Genomic DNA, 25,094 nt, shown 5'->3' on the forward strand with positions numbered 1-25,094 from the left:
GTCAGATGGCTATAGTAACAGGTAATACCAAGGGTCTATTCTCATAGATCTTACATACGTAGTACAAGTCAGCTATCATTTATTCATTTATTCAGTATGTATTTTATAAGAACCATTTATGTTACAGGCTGAGAACATTTTATCATTCTTTATAAAATAAAATGTACATGAATTTATTTACAAGTATAGGTAAACTTCCAATCATTTATCATTCTGATGATTAGCAGAGCTGTGAAAGAATTAGAAAGAGGCAACTCTAAATCAGAAATTGGTCTAATCAGTGATTTTTTAAATCTCTCGTATTTAGTTTCATTAAAATCTTAATCAAAATATCAAGGAGGAAAGTGAAGGCCAATGTGAATTATTAGAAATCTAAATTAATGTATTTACTAAAATGTCATTACTTCTAAGCACATTTAATTAAAATAACTCCACTAGTAAAAATTAACAATGAGTATCCTTTTAGGTCCAACTTTAAGAGATTTTAAGTGCTTTAAAATTTGCCCAGAGCCTTTAATTTTAAAGCTTTTCTTGAAAATATTTTTTTTTACTATTTGGTAAATGAAGCATTTCCCTCTTGATCATATATAATCAGTTAATTAAGTAGTTTTTGTACATAGCTGGTCTATAATTTTTTTTCTTGCATACCTAGAACATGATTCTGATTTTTAATAGCTTAAATCAGAATTTATATCACTCTAATTATTGTTATTCTTAAGCTATGACCTTTGAATCACTGATTCTCAAACCTTCCAGGACATTACAAACATCTGTGAAGATTTTAAAATTATAGATCATTAATTGAAATCCAAAGATCCTGATTTAGTAAGTCTGGGGTATCGTCAATGGTCATTTAAATCTGCGAGAATTATTAAGAATTCAAAATAACAGCCTGAATGAATGAATTTACTGCTTAATTTGCACTGCTATTTTCTTCATCTGTGTCTTCCATACTTTTAGCACATAGTTGGGATTTAAGACATGTCACTTAATTGATTGGTTTACAAGACTGCAGGAAATTAATTATGTAATTTCAAAATAGAGATTAAAATGCACTTTCAGTAATATTAATGCAGGTAGAATATGATTGCTTAAAAGGTAATTGCAATCTAAAGAGAAATTGAAGAAACATAGCTTAACTTTTAAGGAAACAATTATTAATTCTAAAATTTTCTCTACATAAATTTGTTTAAATCTCATCCATATAAAATTTCTGTTTATTATGTGTATAATTTGTGTACAGAAGAATGCAGTGTTCTGAACTGAAACCAATACATATTAACATCTAAACGGCTAATTTTTAAAACAAATTTTACTAACTCCTAAAAAGCTAGAAATGGATTTAACAGTTTACTATGATTTAGAACTGTCATTTTAAAAACATCAATCCATTAAATCATGTAGAAATAAGTATGCAAAAAGTCTGCAAAACAAAAAACATACTTTAAACATGTTTAAGGATAGAGATTATCTGAAATTCTGGATTTTCCAGTCACTTCATTATTATACGATGGCAGCCAAGTAATCCTTCACTTCAGTAGGAGTAAACCTCCTAAATCCAGCTTCATTGCAGATTCCAACTTCTATGTTATCTTCTGTCATTTGCCCTTCAAAGCTTTGCTGTAGGGTTAACATGGCTGTATGACTGGCATCTTCAAGTTCTAGATGTGTGTTATGCCTTTTCTCAAGGAAAGTTTTCCCATTCACATAATTTGTTCCCTTTGCTGTGGCTTTCCAAGCAAAGTAATCTCCAGATAGAGCTCACTGGAATAAATATGCTTGTTTCTCTTTCCAACCACCAATTAGTAAAGAAACTCCAAATGGACAAATACCACCTGACTGGGTATATTCTTGCATGACAGAAGCTACTCTGTGCACCAGCTGAGCTGTGGGAATGGGTTCCTGGTAAATACGACAGTTCTGCTGAGCTAGTTTCCCAGCTCTGTGCACGAGCTCTGTGTAATCTGAGTTCATGCTACTACACACCAAGCCTGTGTGTTTGGTAATTTGTTCCACTTTGTGTACATTTTGCTCATTATACAGAATGATAATTCTCTGTTTCCTCTCAGTTGCTACTACCACACTATTTGAAGATTTGATTCCCACTGAAGGGGCCCCTCCAGCTACAGCAACCAAAGCATATTCAATCTGGACAAGTCTACCAGACGGGCTGAATGTCGTCAGCGAAAAGCTATAACCACCCTCCGCCATCTTTACCTGGAGGGCTAAACGGCTAATTTTATTATAAGATTTTATATAAAACTTCTTAAAATTTTCCTAAATGAAAAAATTGGGTTACTTTTTCTATACAAAATTGTTATTTGAAACTATAGAACCAAGAGCAGATTCTTTATAGCTTAAACGTTCAGTTTTTTAAAAACGTTTAGAAGTTCTCAGTGTTGATTTAATGAAAATTCAAGTAATTATTCCATTATTCATTGTCTAAATTATTGTTCTTCAAGTGGCATTGTGGTAGCTGCTGTAGGTAGAATATAGTAATAGCAGTAGATATAGACTCAGCTATTCTAGGAGAGGTAGCTAAAGTTATGGGGAAGAACTAGTGGGGAAGGATAGCTGTAGGTTAATTTGTAGTGATAATAACTAAAGACTAACTTGCCATAGAAGAGACCATTTTGATGACCGATGGTATTTCTATCAGCGAAATCACTAATGGTGACATTTGTGTAGTTGCAGGTTCAGACGAGTAGATGTGGATTACAGATCGTTAAAGAAGACTGATGACCATTGTTATTGTAGGCTAAGTAGAAGTGTAGAAGTGACAATAGTTGTAGGTTGAATGGAAGTGGTATGGTTGTAGATTCAGTTGAAGGGAATATAGCGGTGCGTTCAAAGAGATGGCGGAAGTGGTCATTGTTTTGGTTGTCAGCTAAAATAAAGTTGGATTAGGATGTTCTGTTGTTGGTGTTGTAGCAGTTGCAGGTCCTGTGGAAGTGGGAATAGCTGTGGTTTTATTTGAAGGAGGCATACTGGCTGTTGTGGTTGTAAATTCAGTTAAAGGTGTGGAGACTATAGATTTACTTGAAGTGATGGTTGTGGATGTTGTGGTGGGAGGTTCAGTGGATATTGCAACAGTTGTAGATTCTGTTAAAGTGGCTATAGTTGTAGATTCAGTTAATGTGGTGGTCGCTGTAAGTTGAGAAGTGGTAGAGGTTGTTCCACCATCTTTGACTGCATGCTTTTCATTATTCGGGGTAAGCGTGATAACAATGGAAGAGTTGTTATTTCCTCTATCATTCAGCAGGTGTATTATGAGTACTCCAATTGCTGTTGTTATCACACAGGCTAGGAGACAAGCCAAAAAGACTTTCCACAGAGACCAGGTACTGCAGCAATTTCCTTTCACCTAAGAGTGTCAATAAAAATATCAGTAATGAAAAACAAAAATGCTTGTGACTTATCATCTTTTGTGTAATTTATAACTTAGTGCATTAACATCATTTGAATCCCCATATGTCTCTGAAGAAACTTGGGCTTAAAGTCCGTTTTTATCCAGGTGGAGGTAATTGCATGCTTTCTCTAACCTTCGAAGAAGTCAAAATCTGCCAATATCTCATCTTCTCTTATTCTATTTTCCAATGATGGATAGAGGTTTTTTCATCTCTTCATGTGAGCAGAAAAGCACTTCAATGGTAAATTCTCTGTCATATACCTGGTCCTCCACCAGATGTTGTCATTACCCCAACTGATCCACTTCAAAAGTCTCTTTCCCAAGAATCCTGTGCTCTAACCACTATCTCATCTCCTTCCATCTTGTGTGTTCAATTATTCCCATAACAACCTTTCTTTAGTTTTATTAAAATATTTAACCCAGCAGCCCTTGTTTTACTCATATCCCTCCTATCCACCCTTTGTTCTATGGTCCATTACTTCAATAACACTTACTAATTCCCTTAAGTTTCTTGTTCCCTCATCTCATTTCCTCCAACTGGCAAATAAATGATGATCTGCTTTCTCTAGACTTGCCCTTGAGCGGCCACACTGTTAGGGAAAGTTAGGCACCTGGACTGATGAAAGTCAGTATAAATGTATGAGCACCATCCTTGAATGGATTTTTTGTTCTGCTCTACTGTCCCACTGTATCTCTGATTATATTTATCAATCTTCTTCTTTCTCCTCAAACCTGTAACACCCACACACCAACCCTCACACACAAATTGTCCTTCCTTATTCCCATCAAAGACTTCATCTCCTTCCTACTTCCTTAGGAAACTTGAAACCGCCAAACGGAAACTCTTTCGACCCCCCACTAGGTACCAAACCTGCAAATGGAAACATATCTGGACTCCACCTTTCTGCCTTCCCTGACAGACACAAGAGGAGCTAGCCCGTCTTCTGCCTGAAGCTGATCTGCCAATCTGTCCTTTGCATGCCATCCCTTCTGCCTTTCTGAGCAACATTTTTCTTTTGATTATCCTTTCTCTTAGACTGAATACTTAACCACTTTCCTCTTAAATGCCTTTTTCTTTTTAATATTTAAACCCACTCAAATCTATTGCTATCTTAAACAAAAAAAGTCTCCTTTGATTCTACGTCCCCCTCTAGCTACTTATCTTTCTTTGGAAAATGAAATTTCCTGAGAGTTGTCTATATGCAATGTCTCCGCTTATACACTCTTCAATCCAACCCAATCTGGCTTCTGCTTCTGTCATGCCATGAAACACCTCTTAATAAAGTCATCAGGGACATTCACTCATTAAGATATAAGTGACATATTTTAGCCCTCATCTTATTTAAATCCTCAGTAGTATTAGCCCCTGGAGACCATTCCTCTTTCTTTCTTTTGAACAATCTCTTCTCTTTGCTTCTGTGATATTCCATTCTCATCTATTTCTTCCTAAACCCCAGACTCTTCTCAATTTCTTTTGAAGGCTCACTATCCACTTTCAGAATGTATTGACATTCTCAGGACCTTGTTTCTTTTCACTCTTGGTCTAGGATCAGCAAATTTTTCTGTAAAGGGTCAAATAGTAAATATTTTCAGCTTTGTGAGCCCTACGGTTTCTGTCACAACTACTCCAGTTTGCCACTATTGTGTGAAAGAAGCCATAGACAGTAAGTAAACAAGAGAACATGACTGTATTCCAATAAAACTTTACTTACAAAACCGGTGGTGGGCAAGAATTGATCACCATGCTTTCTCCCTAGTCTTTTTCATTTATAGCTATGATTTTTATTACCATCCACATCAAGAGTGACTTTCAAGTTATCTGCAGTCCAGATCTCCTATATAACCTTAAAATGCTTTCGTGGTACCACATCTTGGATCTCAAAAATGCCTCAGACTCACTGTATCCAAACCCAAAGTCATGATCTTCCCAGTGAACCCTGGACAGCTCACACATTTTATTAAATAGTACCAACATCCTTTCCATTCAGTTCCAAAAGCTGGAATAAAGGAATCATCCTTGAAATCTCCCAATCCATTACCAAGCCCTGTTAACTTTATCTGCTAAATATATCCTAATGTTGACTTCTCTGACTCTGTTGATACCCTTCTAGCCCACGCTTCCATTATCTCTGCCTTGTACTAGTTCAATAGCCTTGGGCCACACTGGCCTCCACTCAGTTTCTTCAATGCACCATGCTTACATCTACAGTGGGGCGCTGGCACAAAGTGTTCTGTTCGTCAGGAATGCCTTGGCCACCATCAGTCCAGCACCCAGAAGGCCACACAATTCGCCTTCAATACAGCATGGTCTCCTCAGGCATCTATTTTCACACCAATACCTGAGCATTGGTTAGTGATTGTCTTATCAGGAGAGGAATCATACACTATGAAGTGTTTTCATAATTGTTCTTAGAATATTCCCAGTTTTTAAAGTAACATTGATAGACTGGTGATGAATCAACTCCTAAAAATAACCCTTTATAAAGTCCTATCATTCCTCATGTAGGTTGCTGCCTAGGACCTCGTATGAACAGAGGGACCCAGAGAATCCACCTGAGTGCACTGGCTCCTTCCCAGGTGTGTTACCTTGGAATACACAATGCAAAGAGCTCCCTAGAAGCTTTCCAGTGATGTGCACTTAACATGCTAAGACAAAGCCCTGCTTACATTCTCACTAATCCTTACCCTAGATTAGTCTATTTACTAGCAAGGTATAAAAGAAAGAGAAAAAGAAAAGAAACCCATAGAATTTGGGATTAGAAACCCTGTGTTGGAATGTCTGCTTTCTGCCTAAGCAAATTGCTTAACTTCTCTGAGTTCCTATTTCATCCTTTATGAATGGGTGACAAAATGGCTTGTGACTTACAGCATTACCTTAAGAACTAACAAAACTGAATTGCTTTGTTAATTCTAAAGTGTTTTTGCAAATATTCATTGCTAATACTCTTAGACACCAAAGCAGAAGAGTGGAGTCTTTTTAATTGGAGAGATGTGTTAAAATTTCAGAGCTATGAAATCACACAATTTCTTACCTTCTCTGAGTCTCAAATCTCCTTATCTTGAGGTACAGGGTTAAAAATATCTATCTTATATTATTGTTGGAAGACTAGAAATAACATACATAAGTCACTAGTTCTCAACAATGTTTTTATTTTGGATGCAGTAATCATATAGGCATTAAGATCAAGAGCTTTGGAGTCCAACAGATTTGGAGTTGAATTTTAGCTCTGCTACTTATTAGCTGTGTAGCATTTGGCAACTTTACCTTTCTAAGCTTCAATTCCTCGTTAAGACAATGACAAGACAAGAAGGTAAAATAAGCTAATGTTTGTAAAGTGCCTGGCATAGTGTCAGGTATGTCAATTTTCAATTCTCCAACATGCTCAATTATTTTATTATCACCTGGATGGAAGCAAGACCCTCAAGGAATGGGACACAACACTCATGTCTTACAGACAGACTAGATCTTAAATATTACAAAATATGGGCCACAGTATTCATTGGAAGGCCAGGATTTCGTGCAAAGGGTGGAAGCCCTAAAAAGGCAGTAGAATGAAGGCACAGGTCACCAAGGCCAAGAAATTAGGGCCACTAAGTTCAAGTTAGCTCTAGAAAAAAATAAAAAAATACCTTCTTTACCCTGACCGAAAGCACTACAAAGCTGTCTGAAGAAAAGAAAGTGGGAAAAGGTTTATGCACATCTGGGAAAAGTCTATAATACTGCTTTTAAAAGAAATTATAAAAGAGCAGCTTAGTGAAATAAAGTGCACGTAACCAGAAAATAGGACACCTAAGTTTTCCTGTCTTAGTCACTTCAGACAAAACTATGCGAGTTCTGGCAAATCTCTTAGATTTCCCAGGCCATATTCCCTGATTGTTAAATGACAAAATGGGACTAGATCAGTCATTCTCATCACTGGTTGCACATTAGAGTCACCGGAGGCATTGAAAAAATATTGATGCATGGAGCTCACCCCCAGAGTTTCTGATTTTCTTGGTCTGGGGTGGGGCTCAGACATTGTGCTTCATAAACAATCCCCAGGTGATTCTAAAATGAAGCTTGGAGTAAGAACTACCAGATTAGATGTCATCTAAGACCTCTTTCACCTCTCTGATTGAAATGAATTACTGTATCTCTGCAAATAAGAAGAAACATTTTCTAACTCCACCCTATGGAACTAATTCAATCTTTCACGTTGCCACAGCAACAGTGTAAACAGTTTATATTTTAAAATCCAGAATCAAGAAACAAGGCTCAGACTCTTTCTTCTGAACCTCAGCAGCAAGATTAAGCAACGGAGAGTAGGAATTCCAGAGTCAGGGGAACCCAATAAAACTTCCAAGCACAATAAATAATTTATAGTCAAGGTCAAGTTCCTGTTCCAGGGCTGAAAATTTAGAGATATAGTCCAGAGGTAAAGTTAATCCAGCCAACAGTTAAGTTCAGGAACCAAGGAGAGCTGGGTCTAGTCTCCAAAACTAGTGGAAAAATCTGGAGAAGAGAAGCAAATTCCTGTATCAAGGTCATATGTACCAGAGGTCAGAACCAAGAGAGCTAAAGAAAGTGCCACACACAGGTTCAGAGGTTTGAAACAGTGCAAGAAAAGAAAACAAAGTGATCACCAATACAGTAGGACCCTTAAAGCTTTAAACGTGACTCAGTCTCCCATTGGAGTCTAATTAGTGAATTAAACCCTGCATTGCCAACATATTTGCTCCCCTGCCCCTTCCCAACCTTGCATTTGTATTTTACATTTATTCCTTTTATTTTCATATCTGTTCTCTATCTATGTGAATATTTGAGCCCCCAACTAGAACATTAGCCCTCTGAAATCAGAGACTACCAAATATTCCTCTTCTTGTGAATTGCCTCACAGTGTCTTATAATTATACTGAGAATACAGCAAATACTTAACATGAATGTAGGTGAATTAAATGATTAAATACATTTCCTGGGCAAGAACAGAACAAATACATCCCCATATAGAACACATCCCAACTTGCATCAAAGCTTCTATACCAACATTACCTGTGGATGGGATAATTCTCTGTGTCTGCATCCTGAGTGTGCAAGGACTTCTGGGCTCACACAGACCCCGACTAAGTGGGAAGAGACATCACTGGTCATGTCTTTTGAAGGTGGCTGCCAGCATGCAGAGCTGTGAGCCTCTTGGTCATCTGAACCCATGACTGTCTATAGAGATAAAGCCTAGGTGAGTAGGAAGCCATGGTGTTGAATTTCTACAATTAAACTCTGTCAAAAACAAACAAGAGTGTGACGTTTAAAAGGAATCAAGACAAAACTTTTAAAAGGAATAAATATTTTCTTATCCTCTGAAGATAAAAAAATCTAGACAGATTATTCTATATCACATTTTAACTAATTTTTATGTTACTGATGTTGCAGATCAGGAATGTGTATCATCTCATTTTCTCCATCATATTACATGCACGTGTTAAATACCTTCATGTTGCAAGCTGCGGTAGATGGAGCATATATTAGGAAGCTTCTATTCATATAAGGAAAAGAATGTTAGAGCTGAAAATGTCCTTGCAGCTTATCAGGTAAAACCTGTTCAGGTCATTTTGGAAATGAGAATATTGAAGCAAAAACCGTTGAAGTTATTATTATTATTATTATCATACCATAATGATACAATAGCAAGAACTGGAGGCCAGACTTTCCACAGTTAAGGCCAGAGGACTTTTCTTTCCACTATACTCTATATACTATATTGCTGTACTAAGCTATGGTAATCTACTAACATAGTGTATACTACACTATACTATACCAACAAAAGGTTCTCATACAAAGAGACTCTGCATAATCCATACCATGCTCTATGCAATGCCACTTGCAAGCCCATGACTGAAACACAGAAGACAAATCGTTTGTCCAGTTTGTGATGTATCTTTGCTGGGTTTCCCTTGGGCATTGTAAAAATGATTCTCAACAACAACAGCAAAGGCCTATACTCTTAGAAAGTTTATATGCTAAGTCAACAGGGAGGCAAAACAGATTTGTGCATAATTAACAACACAATAATTGCAAAATGTTGTTGAGAAAAAGGCTGATAAGGATCGAACATGGGTGAGTTCGCTGGGAAGGATTTTGGGGATGAGGTGTGTTAAAAGAAGGGAAAGAACAAGAGAAAGTAAAAATGAGAGAGGAATAGGTCCAGAAATTTATGGATCTTGGTCAAAAGTTTTGTTACATCTCAAAACTAACGGAGAATTGTCTGGGGCTGTTTCACTCATGGAATGATAATTTTTACTTTTCGGCTGTGAGTTAAGGACGTCTTTGTCAGCTCATCTCCAAAAGGAGGACACTGAAACTACCCACTCATAGGTTTGCTGTGAAGATTTATGAGCAAATAGCTGTAAAAGGATTAGAGCAATGTCTGGCATAGACCGTGCAATAGATAAGCATTAACTAGTGTTATTGTTAGTATTAGTATTCACGTTTTTATTTCTGCTGCTCTGACTACAAGTTGTCTTTGATCATGTTGATTTAATAACCCATTACTAAATAGCTATAGGAATTGCTAGTCTATCAACCACTGAGTTTCATAAAAGTTTCAAACTAGAATTATATGTGGTCATTGGTCCATTAGGAACTATCATTAGCAATACAAAAAATAAATTTGATTGTTATTAAATATAGATAAGATGGAATACTCTTGTCAGTAAAGAGTTTGTAAAGTTAGATTTTTTTTCTATAAGTTGTATTCAAAAGAGATATGAAAAAACACAGCTCTATGTTTTATTGAATTAGGTTAAATGAAGCCCATGTTATTCACGAGGTAAATTTGAGCAAAGTTGGACTTACCCTTAATAATAACCTTGCTTATTTAACTAGGTGCTGATTCTCTTGCTTTAGTTATTACCCAGTTTGCCTGCGGCTAATGATATTGTAATGCACTTTATAAACAAAGTCAAACTCACTCACCAGGCCAGTGTTCCAGAATTTCTTAGGCCCTTTTGGAATCCCAACCCTTTCAAAGAAGGAAGATGATGGGTGGTACACTAAGGGTGGAGAACGTATGATCTAGGCTCAGCTTCTGAGTAATATTGCAGCCCAAGTAATAACATTTACTGTTAGGTGTCTCTGACTCTTACTACAGGCAGAGTCTCTACATAAAATTAGAATAGCTGGAGAGTTGTGAAAAATGTTTAATCTGATATTCAGCCTTAGCTAATAATGGCCATAGGCAAGTTCGTTAGCTGTAGTTGCCAAAGAAAGTTCTATAGGATTTTCCCCTAACTTTATAAGGATTAACTGAAGATCTCATATATCCCAACAGAAAAACAAAACACCAAAATTTATTTTCTTTTTGTTTATGATCTTCAAATAATTCTAAAATTTCACTGTTGAATTTGGTCTTAAGATAAAAATATTTTTATAACTATGCCCTAAGTGTCCATAATAAAGTGAAATATTCAGTTATCCAGATGCATGGTGTAAAAACAACTTAGAATAACATCTGCAAATGTCTTCAAGCTTGTTGTTATCTAGAGAAACTATAAAGATGGCGAATACTTGGCTAGAGGGAATTTTTTTCCCATCTGCGTGTCCTGGCATCCTGAAGATCCAATTTTAGTGTCTCAAACTCAGAAGTGACAAAGAGAACATCTTGAGGAGGGTCCTTTGTTCAATGACTCAAACAGACAAACCCCACTGTCTTTTGGTGAACCAGGAATCATCAATGGGATTCTTTTATTTAACTAACACTTACTGACCAATGGGACATTCGTCTTTGGCATATCTTGCAGGCAATTACCGTGTTTCCCCCAAAATAAGATCTAGCTGGACCATCAGCTCTAATGCATCTTTTGGAGCAAAAATTAATATAAGACCCAGATCTTATATTAATTTTTGCTCCAAAAGATGCATTAGAGCTGATGGTCCAGCTAGGTCTTATTTTCAGGGAAACACGGTAATACAGGCTGATTGTCACAGCTCCAAATTGCAAAGGCAAAATATTTCATTTATTCTTCAGGCAGTGGATTTTAACTTACCATTTTACTTTTTAACACATTTCCATCCTTAGTTCTAATATCAAAAACTACTTGTTCAAACATAAAACCAGATACATAGCTATATAACTATAACTATAGAGTGATGGCCTGATTCTTGGCAGGAAATATTTTTAAGTAGACAAAAGATCATGTTTTTATACAAAGTAGGAATTTTTAGAGGGTTTCTTTCTTAGGCTTAAAGACAATATCCAGGATTAATATCAGAATTTCCAGTACATTTAGAAATCTGAGTTCTGACAGGTTTAGAAATTATATATATAATCTAAGAAACAAATTGTAAAAATATAACTTGAAGACTAAACCAAATATTGTGAATGAGTATGGTAAATACAGAAAGTGAAATGAATTTATTCGTACTTCATGTGGTAAAGAAATATTTCTAATGTTTTATATCAATAACTATATAAGGTATAATACAGTAAGTAGAATATAGCATGAAAAGTTGAAGTAAAAACAATAATGCATGGCTACTCTTCCTTTTAGAGAAGAATGTAAAATTATGTCATTAACTACATAGTAGTAAAGAGATTAGGTTGTTTACAAATGCTGAAAATAAGACTGCAATATAGGCAAAGTATTAAACTAGAGCAACAATACTCACTGGCTTGTTTTCAGAGTGTTCAAAATTCACTACATATTTTCCAAGCTTCGTGTCCATTTTTGAGCTTGCAATTCTACAAGTTTAACTCCAAGAAGATTTTTCAGTTCACGTGTTGCATTTTATATCTGCAACCCGGAAAAATAATTTAGAAAATGAGCTGGTAGAAAATGAGCTCTGATGCACAGGTGCAGGTGTGGATTAAACGAAATAATCAGTAATTACTAATTAAAGTGGGATCCACCTTAAAGAAGAAAATGAGGTATTAATTACAGAAAGACAAGAAAACCTATACCGCCTCTGAGCGGTATTGTGACAAGCCCCTTTAACAGCCCCTGCCAGAAAGGAACTCTGAAATGCTTACATAAGTCTTCCTTTTCATCCTTCCGGCAAGGCTGGGTGGTGCTGTCACCTGGAATTAGACCTACACACAAGGACAGAGACTACTGAAAATCAGGCTCCATATAATAGCAAGGACCTGTCAACACCCAGGGTGGAGACAGGGCTCATTATCCATGCTGACTCTGCACCTTCTGTTCAAGTACCAAATGGTGAGCCCACATCATCTAAGAAGGTCACAGAGCGGCGAGCGGCAACCAGCCGCGCAGACCCCATATCTCTCTGTGAGGAGAGCAGGGACCTAGATGGGGTGCTGAGGTTCACTGAAGGGACTCCAGTCTGCAGGGATTGGCTCAAAAAGATAAGGGCTCCAGGTCTCATTAAGCAATCGCAGCAAATAGACTGGTTATTAGAATGGGAACTCAGAATGGAAATTGAAGAAAACCTCAGGTCTACAAAGCAGGGCAAAGACAGAAATCGAGGCTTGTAAGGTCCATAACCATAACCAGGTTATCAGAAATGAGGCCCTATGGACACTGGGGTCAACCCTAAACCTGGGATTAGAATAAGGTTCAAGGGCTCAGCAGTGGGACATCATAGTCCTGCTCAGGGTACAGTGGACAGTGCAGGACCCAGCAGCCTGAAAGACCAAAGGTGGGGCTTTGCTTATTTCATCAACTTCACTTGAGGTGGAGGGTGGGGTGTACAAGATGAGCGCTATATGGGGCGGAAGCAGCTCATAGAGTTTCCACCTGAGTCAGGTTTGCATCTTGGACAATGATGGCAACTGAGGCAGAACTGCAAGAGGCTGCAGTGAATTCAGGTTTGAGGGGCACGTGGCGGTGGGGAGAAGGCAGCCAGGCAGGGTAGTGAGGCGAAGCTGAGAGTAAACCCATTGGGGGTAATAGCTGAAATATCAGGAAAGCCACAGCAGCAATCTTTGAGGGATGAAGTGGGCCACAGTTTGCGAGAGACAACATCTGATTCAGATCTTAAAGGTCCTCACACACTTGGATGCATAGAGAGAAGGAGAAATTGCAAAAGACGGCAGCTGAAACACACAGAGAAGCAGAAAGAGGTAAGACATTGGGGGGAAATGATGACATCTGGGTGAGGCTATAATGGAAATAAAGAGATATTAGATGGAATAGACAAAGAGGAAAGGGAAATGTCAGGATGTGAACTTTAAAATGTGAATTGACAGTGAACAAAACAGTAGTAGTTTGTGTAAAAAAAAATAAATGAAAACTATACTTGGAATAACTAGTTTTGTAGCCATTAGTGTCAGTAAAAAAGGAGAGATTATGACTATCCCTGAATTAATTCCAGTTATAACGCTGTAATTCATAATGTTGGCTGCTTTTTATGTCCCCCACTCTGTGCTGTATGCTGCAATATGAATAATGATCCCATCATCCCCCCCAAGAAAGACCACACAGAACCGGTCTCCCAATTTCCGCGTGGGCCCCCTTCCACTTCTTCATAAGGCGGCCAGAATACTCTGTGCAAAATGTCAATCTGCTTATACCACCGTCCCGCTCAAAAGCCCCGAACGTCTCCCCATTCCTCTTAGGGTGAAATCCCAAATCCTTTCCAGGGCCGACAAGTCTCTCCTCTTTCTGACCTCTGCTCACCTCTGAATCTTCAGTCTGCATTATTTCACACATCACATGCCATGCCCCAGCCACACTGTTTAAAAAAATGTTTGAAGTAATATTTTGAACATACAAAAGGTATAAAGTATACTCTGGTGAATAGCCAAAGTCCCATTCTTACCCAGCTTAAGAGATTTAGGGTTGCTTTTAACCATAATACTTCTGAAACAAAATATGTGGGCATTTTCCATATCAACCAGTTCTCCAGCTTTTCGGATACCACTGGGTGTCCTACAATTCAATCAATTCTGACACCGTCTACCCAGAGTTAGCACCAGAGCCCACCAGTTAAGGGGCTCAGCTCCACAAAACTGTCCTGCCTTCAGACACCAATCTCAAGTCCCATGCCACCTGTACTTCTGACCAACTGGCTATAAATCACACGTTCCCCTCCTCAGGTTTGCTGATTTGCTAGAATGGCTCACACCACTCAGGAATACACCTAACTTACATTTACCAATTTATTATAAAGGAGATCTAAAAGACACAGATGCAGAGCCAGGTGATGAGGTACACAGGGCGCAGTCTAGACGTGTCCCAAGTGCGGGAGCTTCTGTCCCCACGGAGCTGGGGTGTGCCACTTTCCCAGCATGTAGGACATGTTTGCCAACTCAGCTTTCTAAACCCCATTGTTGAGGGGGTTTTATGGAGGTTTCATCACATAGGCGTGATCGGTTAACTCAACCTCCAGCTCCCCTCATCTCTCCTGAGTTTGCGGAGTGGGGCTGAAAGTTCCAGGTGTCTAATCACGGTTTGGTCTCTCTGATAACCAGCCTCTATCCTGAAGTTATGTAGGGACCTGCCACCAGTCTACTTATTAAAGCAAAAGCCAGTCTCGTCACCTCTATCACTCAGGAAACCACTAGGGACGGAGGAGCTGGAGACGAAGACCAAAACAAATCTTTCTGTGGTATCACAGAGATGAATTTTTGTTGCATATATAATTACAGCCACCCCTCCCAACCGTCCTACCAGAGGTAATCACTCGCCTTAATTTGATGTTTATATTTCCCAAGTTTTTTTGTTTTAATACATTCCAAAAATATACAATATTGTTTGCATGTTTTAAAATTTATATGAAACCTATTCTCTTACACGGTTTTTCTCACAGTATAGGCTTCTGGAAGCTCAGATTACATTTATAAACTTCAACTACCCTGACAGCTGTAACTCGTCTAATTCATTGTCCCTGTTTTATAGTGTTTCATTGTTTGAATACATCGCAATTATTCCTCTATTCTCGTGTTGATAGAAATTGAGATTGGTTCCATTATTTTCACTATTATAAATAATGGTGTTATGAACATCCTAGTATACGCCTTCTTGGGAACATTTATTAATATGTTTCTAGGTGTATAGTTAAGAGTGAAATTCCTGGATTATCAAGTGTTTTTTCAGCTTCGCCATATATGCTCAAAATTGTTTCCAAGGTTGTTTGGTTATTCACTCCCATAACAGTATTCCCATTTTTCATAATACTTAGTAGTAGTCAATTTTTAAAAAACTTTTCTAGCCTATATGGTACAAAAAACATTCGGCTGGTTCCATCATTTCTACATCTTGCTTACATGTAAGTTGGAGTTTATAGGCTTCTTTGTTTTCTGCATTTACACAATAGATGTTTCTTGTGGGAATTTTTGTTTTGTTTACTGTTTTTTTCCTTTGTGTGAATTTCAGAAATAAATGTAGAGAGATTCAGAACTAAGGGGCTGTTTTCATGCTACAGAAATTAGAAAGCTACTGTCTTCTTGCCCTACATTCTTTTGAATTGTGATCCTATTACATACATATGCACATATAGGATTTTCTTTTTCACTTAACATTTTAGCGTATGCATTTGCCCCAGTAATTTAAAATCTTTTCAAAAACAACACATGCAATGTCAATGTCAGGTGTGACATCATGTCGGTTGTGAATGAGTTGAGCTAACCTGTTAGGTTGTTGTGTGTCTTCAATTGTAATACCGGAAGGTATTATTATTTATATGTCAAGCTGTTTTCCAGTGACCTATTCACAGAGAGTGGGATTACACAGCTAAATAATATTAACAGAAGGATAGGAAATGTGTGTGCAAATATATTCTGAGGGTGATGCTCCAGAGAGAGAGGGTAATAACACTGGATTGGGCCAAATGTAATGATACGGGTACACCTACTTAAGGTTCTGGATTCAACGTGCCAGCCTGAGAGGCTTGGAGCAGCACTAACACTCCATTTGGTAAAAGCAGAACAGTGGTGGATTCTGTTTAATGGAGCTGAAATGACATTTCTTTGATATAATATAAAAAATAAATGAAAAATCCAAAGGCTAAGGAATAGTTGCATTGAATTTGTCACCTGTGTTTCTCACCCATTCCATGACAGGATCCAGAGGAAAAGCCCTTCATCCTGCAGTGAAAAATATGATCAGTGAGAGCAGCTCTGTGGATGTTGTCTTCTGCAGGCTGGGGAAATGCACAAAAGAGAACATTTTGAAGTGAAAGACAAGTTGTTTTATCGCTTATGTCCACTATGTCAGTGGCATATTGCTTGGTGAGACTTTAAAATTTTGGAGGCAACATATACTATTTTTTAATCTGTTTCCTGTTAGTAACCCACGAGGCTGTCCGGAGGAGTGGGTGTCACGTGATCCACCAAGTCACTGAAGATCGGCAAGTGAAGCAGTGAATGTACCCTTTCAAGAGAAGTGATTGCAGCTGTCCCAAATGAAGAATGGTTTTTGCATAATAGGACATGCTATTACCTAAAAGCCTGGGTTCTCTGATTGGGACACAGCTCACAGACACAATGCTGAATTAAAGAAGTCAGACACAAAATAATACACACCATATGATTCCATTTCCATGAAGTTTAAAAGTAAGCAAATTGAAGCTATTGGTGGAATACACTTAGGGAAGGCAGAAGACAACCTGTCTAGTCTCATTGTTTGATGTTCTAGGTCTTGATCTGGTTGACGTTTATGTGGATGTATAAACAGGAAAAACAATTCATTGAGCCCACACTTAAGGTCTGTATATTTTATTGAACAAAAGTTATATTTCAATTTTTAAAAAAATAAGAAAATAATAATTGCTGTTAATTTTGCGGGATATAATCATAGCATTTTAGTTATATAAGAAAAATGTCCTTTTAACATTTTCAGATACATACTGAAGTATTCACAGTTAAATGATTACTGCTTCCATTTCATTGTTAGTAATCAGTCTGTTCTCTGTATCTGTGGGTCTGTTTCTGTTTTGTTTGTTCATTTATTTTGTTCTTTAGATTCCACATCTCTGCACTTTCTCTGGATGGGGCAGTCCTATGGGCAGGTGTCACAGAATTTTGCTGACTCCACACTTGCTCCAGGTTGGGGAGCCCCATGTGCATGAGCAACCGTGGCTGTGCAAAGCATCGTCCTGCCATACCTGCTAAATCAATCTCTGGCTGTAGGGGCCTCTTGGACTCTGCTATGGTACCCTCCTGTTCCTGCTAGTTCTTGCTCCACAGCAGCCCTACAGGTTGGCCATAGAACCTAAATGGATCTCCCTCCTGCTATCTACATGCAGGAGAAATGTAAACAATGGTGCTTGTCGGTTGCTGGAGTTCTGGATTGTTCCCTCAGCTTCCAGAGAGCTACGGTGGTTTCCCAACCTTTTGTTTGCAGTCTCTCTTTCTTGCTTGTTGTACAGGTGTCCAGTTGGCTCTGAATTGTTTCTCAGGAGGAACTGCTCTAAATATAAGCGTACATTTGATGTGTTCTTGGGGGGGCGGTGAGCTCAGTGTCCACCTACACCACCATCTTAGACCTGCCTCAAATTGCTTTATTTCCTCCCCCAACACACACACACACACACACACACACACACACACACACACACTCCTTGCCTTAAATTTTACTATAGTCTGATGACAATTAAAACACTCATAGTTCACTAATTGTTTGAGACCAGTATAATAGTTCCCCTTCTCTGGTTTTTGGCAATTCTTAGCAAAGGGATTATTTTAGTTCATCATTTTTATTGTTTGATTGACATAGTAACAAGCCAGACAAGAGATTTTAAAACATAGTGCGGTTAGTGATAATTAGATCTCTAGTATTAGTCAATTAATGGAAATGTATGAAAAAAATCATTACAAAAATACACAGAAGGTGCAAAAAAATTTAAAGTCCTATCAGAACTGGTATTAATTCATTGAGAGTTTTGCATAAAATCATTAAATGTACAAGTTTTAAAAAAAGGAAAAGTTTACACATTCTCTTATGTGTTTATCATAAAAGGGTGGTTCTTTTTTTTGCTCAATTCAATTCCCAGTATCTATGACAAGATGTCATTTCAACAAATTAATATTAAGGATTATTAAAATTGAAGAATTATTAGAATTAATGAAGGATTATTGAAATAACATTTTGGACCAACAATAATCACTCAAAATGAGAAAAAGCAACTGTTGGATCTACACTGGTGATTTTTTCCCTAATTCCACATTACACTAGATTGCATTCTGAGTCCATTTAAAAATGTTAGATGAGTTTTTGATAGAATATTGTTGTTGTTTTTTAATTCAGTGAGCAAATGTTTATGGAGAACATAGTATACACCAGACATTTTTCTGGGCGATGGGGATTTATACAGCAATATATAAAACAGACAAGCACTTTATTGGAGGTTACATTTTAGTCTTATTACAGTTTGTAATACATGTAATATTTGACTTTTGATTATAAATTTTAAAGTTCAATTAAATAATAGTGGCTGTGTTTTATTGTGGATAATACTCTGCTTTTATAAATGGATATAATTATATTTGAGTTAAAAGGACGCTAGACATTTAGGTCAAACTCCAATAAATGAAAGTAAACTTTTCTTACTCCATCTCTGTGTGCCACTTGCAGTGCCTAAGAGTTCATCCATTTCCTAGGGTTCAATATTCCTTTCTGCTACATCATTCTTCTTCATGGTGAGTCAACATCTTCCTCCCAGTAACTTCAACCTGTTTACCCTGATTTTGTTTTATAGAGAGATACACAAAATAAATTGAATTCTCCCAAATAGTAAGTCTTAATTGTTTTGGCACCACAATCATGTTCCTCATTATTTAAGATTTTGTAAAAAGCCACTCCTTAAAAGACAAAAGTTAGTCATTTGACTTTTGGACCAAAAGTTAGTCATTGTAATTGGACCTAAGTCCAATTACAGCGGTACCTAGGTTTTTTAACGTAATCTAGTCCAGAAGACCTTTCCAGTTCTGAAATGTTCGAAAATCGAGGCGCGTTTTCCCCATAGAAAGTAATGCAAAATGGATTAATCCATTCCAGACCTTTAAAATCAACCCCCAAAACTGCAAATTTAGCATGAATTTTATTATCTAATGATAACATAGATCCATAAAATTTATGGCGTTCATAAACCTAAATGTTCGTCAACGGAGACGTTCAAAAATCGAGGTGCCACTGTATTTTTAATGGGTGAAGTTAAAAAAAAAAAATAGCACCATAGCACCATCTGTTGTTAAAAAATGTCACTGCAGTCTCCTCAGTGGGTGTTAACACCTGAATACACACTACTTACACATCCACTACAATGACTAAAGTTAAAAAGTCTCCAAAATCATGGTGAGAATGTGTTGTAAACAGAACTCATATAATGCTGGTGAGAGTGTACTCTTTGACTCAGCTATTATTAATATTTTCCAGTAAAAGCTTGAAGTGTAATACACTGACAAAAAGATACATACAATAATGTTGCACAAAGCAACAATTTTAGTAATACATAAAACCAGAAATAGCCTGAATGTCTATCAATAAAATAATAGATAAATAAATCATGGCATGGTAATACAATGGATTAGTATACCACAATGATAGTGAAGCAACTATTAATATAAGCAAAAATATGCATGAATCTCACAAATAAAAGGCTGAGCTAAAGAAATCAGGACAGTGTTCACTTTACAGGACAGAAAAAGGAGCTAGTGATTGTGTGTGGACACAGGGACTTCTGAAGTTCAGGTAATATTCCATTACTTGATTTGGATATGAGTGTGTACACCTGGTGATAATTCATTGAGCTATAACTTATGATTTGTGCATTTTCTGTACATATGTTATACTCAGAAAATTTTAGAAAAATAATACTAATTAGAGTACGTTAACTTAAAATGTATATTAAAAGATGATTTGATCAAATATATGGTGATGGAAGGAGAACTGACTCTGGGTGGTGAACACACAATGGGATTTATAGATGATGTAATACAGAATTGTACACCTGAAATCTATGTAATTTTACTAACAATTGTCACCCCAATAAATTTTTAAAAAAATGATTTAACAATATAATTCTAATTCTAAAAACTTCATTTAAGAATAAATTCTTATAATTGTTGCTATTTTAATTTATTGAACAAAAATATTTATTATCTACTAGTTGCCAAGTACACATATTGGTTAAATAGTGGCCACGTCTCTGCAGAGATATGGAACTGGAAAATAATAAAAGTTGTGTCTTCTTTAACAAAAAGAAAAGAGTCCAGGTCAGTGATACATTTGATAAATAATACAAAGTGTAACTAATTGGAAAAAAAAAAGTAGAGGAAGGAAATAATAGAATTAAAGAGTTTTAATAAAGTTTTATTACATTAGTTGCACATAATTGCAGAAAGCAGGCTAGCAAAATAGGGGAAAGTACCTCTGTATAACTGACTTGAAAGATTACAAATTATTTCTAATTAGCATAGGGACTATTAAAATGTTTTAAACTGCTTGAAAATACATTTTTCCTTTTGGATAAGAAAAGCATTTTCTGCCCACTCCAAACCATGCATTCATGTGTCTGTACACTATACGGCCATCTTTTGTTTATAGGTAAAATTAACACCAATAAATGACACTGACTTTTGTTAATGCTTAAAAAAATATTTCCTGATTTCTATCAACCTTATTAACACCATCCAAAAGCTGTAACAAGTCACAATGTCCTTCTGAGTTTAATGCTTCAACTAGTGATTATCAAGCTTCTCTGAATACTTTTTGAAAAAATATAGATTTATGGCCGATCCATGATGATTCTGATTCAGTGGGACTACAGTGGAATGCAAGTACCATAACACAAATTTAAACCTATCAATTACCAAGAATTTTAAGTAACAGAACCCAAATTTGTAAGTTTCTTACTATCTGTTTTGCTATTTTCTTTTTCTGAATATTCTCCAGTATTCCAGCAGATAGCAGGTACAAGTAAATATTTACTCAGTATTTAATTGAGTGCCTTTATAAGATTACTGCAAAAAAATAGCAGAAAACAAATTTACTAAAATGAAAATAATGATAACACATTTACAAATACAGAGGGCGCCAAAAAAATGTATGCGTGTTTTAAGAATGGAAAAAAAAACTATTAAAATTGTAATAGGCTATACTGATAACAAAAGATGAATACAAGTCACGTTTGGCTTCTGCAATTACAAGAGATACTCAAAGTGGTTACCGTCAGCGTCCAGCCACTTCTGATTACGGCGAACTACTGCTTGAGCAACGCTGACCAAAGTGGCCACTTGTATCGCTGCACATATCATTTAATTTGTTCACAATTTGTTCAGTACCATGCGTCTCAAACATATCACATCACGAATGCGTGCAATTGTTAGGCGTGTTGGAGGTTCTGTTGCATACTCATGCCTCCATTGTTGTACTTCCACAACGTTATCGAATTTCAAATACCACTTCAAAATGGTCATGCACTCCTCGAACGACAACCGTGCTCCCACCATTTTCTTTGACTGTCCTACCTGTCGCATGGTGATGCTAGCATTCACTTGATTAACGCCATCTTTTGAGCAAACATCATACTTTACATTACTATTAATAATTCAATTCAATTTTGAAAAATAATACATAGATGACATCTCTTGTGTATACATTTTTTTGGCACTCCCGGTATCACTTAAAACACAAAATGATTTAAAGAGACAATGAAATGAAAATTTTACACAATCTAAAAAGAAAATGCAGTAATACATAAATGTATTTAACATACCCTTACCATATAGAATGTCCTTCCCCTATTACATATAGAATTTGTGTATTAAAGACTAAAACTTTGGAATAATAAATGACTGTATTTATATTTGATAACATTTTATTAAATAATAACAGGTTTCCCACATAAATGAGTAGTTTGGATTTACTTTGTATTAGTAGAAGTTATGACACTAGCAATGTTTTGTGGATGTAATGTTGCGGCTATAGACTCATTTGAAAGGGCAGTGGAAATGTTAATTGCATTATGACAGTAGATTACTTAGAAGATTATGTTAATTTTCTATTAATAGGTAATGGTTATGGAGATTATAAATTCTGCTGAAGTCATTATGGTGTTGTGATTGGAAAGTCAGTTGAATTTGTAGCATCTGTGTTGAGTTTATTTTTTCTTGAGGTGGTGGTAGTGGAGGTAGAAGATGATGTTTTAGTTGAGTCAGAAACAGACTAGATTCAGTCACTAACATAGATGTACCTATTGTGGAGGACGGATATTCAGTTGAAAAACAAATAGTAGAATCTGGAGGTTCTGTTAAACTGAAGCTAATTGTAGTGTTCATTTGAAATGGGAATTTTTCAGATTTGAGTTGAGTTTGTTGGATGATTTATAGTTGAGCATCAACTGAAGTGAGAGGAGTTGCCATGGTAAATATTGAACTAGTATTGTAATCTCATAATAATAGTTTCAGTAAAAGTTTCTGTAGTTATACATTCAGTTAATATGCACCTGGTACTCATAGCCACAGGTGCAATAGAAAAGATAATTACAGTTGTAGTGATGTATTCAATTGGAGGGACAATGCTTGAAATTATAATCATAGGTTAAGATTAAAAGGTGGTGCTCACAGTTGTGCTGGTGGGTTCACAGGAAGTGGCAGCTGCTGTAGTTGTTGTAGATTCAGTAGAAGCAGTTGTGGTAGCCATTGTGGTTGCAGCCATAGTGGAGGGTTGGCAGTTGCTGTGGTAGCCGATTCAGTTATAAGTAGCTGCTGCTGTGGTGGTTGTAGATTTGGTAGAAGTGGTAGTAATGGCCATTGTGGTGGTAGCCTCCGTAGTAGTGCTGGTAGTTGTGTGGTAGTTGGATCAATTGAAGTGTTGGCTACTGTGGTGGTTGTAAGACAGAAGAGGGATTGGTGGTTGAGGCTGTAGCATCAGTGGTAGTGCTGGCTATTATTATGGTAGTTGGTTCAGTTGACGTGGTAGCTGTTGCGGTGGTTGCAGGTTCAGTAGAAACAGTTGTGGTGGCCATTGTGGTTGGAACCTCAGTGATATGGCTGGAAGTTGTGGTAGTTGGTTCAATTGAATTGGTGGCTGCTGTGGTGGTTGTAGGCTCAGTAAAGGATGTTGTGCTGGTCACTGTGGTTGTAGAATTAGTGGTAGTGTGAGCAGTTGTGGTAGGTGGTTCTGTTGAAATGCTGTCTGTAGTTGTGGTTATATGTTCAGTAGAAGATGTAGTGGTGGTTGTGGTTGTAGTCTCAGTGATAGTGGTGCCAGATATGGTGGTTGATTCTGATGAAGTGGGGGTTCTGCCATGGTAGTAGGTTCTGAAGAAGTGGTAATAGTTCCAGCTGTGGTTGTAGGTTTGATAGAAGTGGTAGTGGAGGCTGTTGTGTTTGTAACCTCAGGGATAGTGCTGGAAGTTGTTGTGGTAGTTGGTTCTGTTGAAGTTATGGCTGCTGTAGTGGTTGTGGGTTCAATTGTAGTAGTGTCTATAGCTGTGGTTGTAGCTTTGGTAGAAGAGGTAGTGGTGGTCATTGTTGTAGACTCAGAGTTAATTCTGGCAGATGTGGTATGTTGTTCAGTGGAAGTGGTGGCTGCTATGGTGGTCGTGGATTCAGTTAAAGTTGTGTGTTGTGGTTGCAGGTTTGGTAGAAGTGGTGGTAGTGGTGACCTTTGTGGTTGTTGCTTCGGTGGTAGTTCTGGAAGTTGTGGTAGCTGATTCAGTTGAAGTGATGGCTAAAGTTTTGGTAGAACCAGTAGTGGTGCCCATTGTGGTTGCATCCTCAGTGGTAATGCTGGAAGTTGTCGTAGTAGTTGGTTCAGTTGAAATGGTGGCTGCTGTGGTGGTTGTAGGCTCAGTAAAGGATATAGTGGTGGTCATTGTACTTGTAGAATTAATTAGTGGTAGTGTAAGCAGTTGTGGTAGGTGATTCTGTTGAAGTGTTGCCTGCTGTGGTGGTTGTACATGCAGTTGAAGTGGTGGCTATTGTGGTTGTCGGTTCAGTAGAAGAGGCAGTAGTGGTCACTGTGGTTGTAGCCTCCATGGTAGTACTACCAGTTGTGGTAGTTGGTTCTGTTGAAGTGGTGGCTAAAGTTCTGGTAGAACCAGTAGTGGTGCCCATTGTGGTTGCAATAGCAGTGATGTCTGTTGCAGCTGTAGCTTCAGTGGAAGTGGTGGGTGAAGTAGTAGCTGTAGGTTCAAGATGTAGTGGTGGATGTTGTGGTTGTGGCCTCAGTGGTAGTGCTGGAAGTTGCTGTGGTTTGGGGTTCAGTTGAAGTGGTGGTTGCTGCCTTCGTAGGAAGTTCTGTAGAAGTGGTAGTGATGCCAGTTATTGTTGTAGATTCTGTAGAAGCAGTAGCGGTGCCATTGTGGTTGAAGCCTTAGTGGTATTACTTATTGTTGTTTTGGTAGTTGGTTCAGTTGAAGTGGTGGCTGCTTTAGTGATTATAGGTACAGGTGAAGGGGTGGCTGGTGTTGTGTTGGTTGTAGGATTGGTAGAAGCAGTAGTGGTGGCCATTGTGGTTGTAGCCTCAGTGGTAGTGCTAGCAGTTGTTGTGGTAGTCATTTTAGTTGTTGTGGCTGCTGTACTGTGTTTCCCCAAAAATAAGACTGGGTCTTATATTAAGGTTCACTCCAAAAGATGCATTAGGGCTTATGTTCAGGGGATGTCATCCTGAAAAATCATGCTAGGGCTTATTTTCTGGTTAGGTTTTATTTTCAGGGAAACATGGTAGTAATTATAGATTCAGTTGAAGTCATGGCTGCTGCTGTGGTTGTAGGTTTAACAGAGGTGGTAGTGGTGGCTGCTAGTGT

The 25,094-nt window shown here is 37.4% G+C and overlaps 2 protein-coding genes and 1 pseudogene across 2 annotated transcripts in view; all 3 read right to left on the reverse strand.

Annotated features, from left to right (window-relative positions):
- On the reverse strand, window positions 1-22,984 carry LOC141573115 (dynactin-associated protein-like). The gene is made up of 3 exons (XM_074339775.1): window positions 22,907-22,984; window positions 8,439-8,603; window positions 1-3,364 (listed from the first exon to the last, which is right to left on the reverse strand). The coding sequence occupies exons 1-3, from the start codon at window positions 22,982-22,984 to the stop codon at window positions 2,888-2,890; spliced, it is 720 nt and encodes a 239-aa protein (XP_074195876.1). The 3' UTR covers window positions 1-2,887.
- Window positions 1,762-2,211, reverse strand: LOC109440933 (proteasome subunit alpha type-2; annotated as a pseudogene).
- LOC141573116 (uncharacterized) overlaps window positions 17,118-25,094 on the reverse strand; it is a 22,586-nt gene continuing 14,609 nt past the window's right edge. The window contains exons 4-5 of the mRNA XM_074339776.1: window positions 24,228-24,571; window positions 17,118-23,979 (exon numbers count right to left, since the gene is read on the reverse strand). Coding sequence (XP_074195877.1) covers window positions 23,492-23,979; window positions 24,228-24,571 — 832 coding nt within the window. The 3' untranslated portion in view covers window positions 17,118-23,491. The remainder of the gene's footprint in view (window positions 23,980-24,227; window positions 24,572-25,094) is intronic.

Source organism: Rhinolophus sinicus, linkage group LG09 (assembly GCF_036562045.2).
Source record: "Rhinolophus sinicus isolate RSC01 linkage group LG09, ASM3656204v1, whole genome shotgun sequence".
NCBI lineage: Eukaryota > Metazoa > Chordata > Mammalia > Chiroptera > Rhinolophidae > Rhinolophus > Rhinolophus sinicus.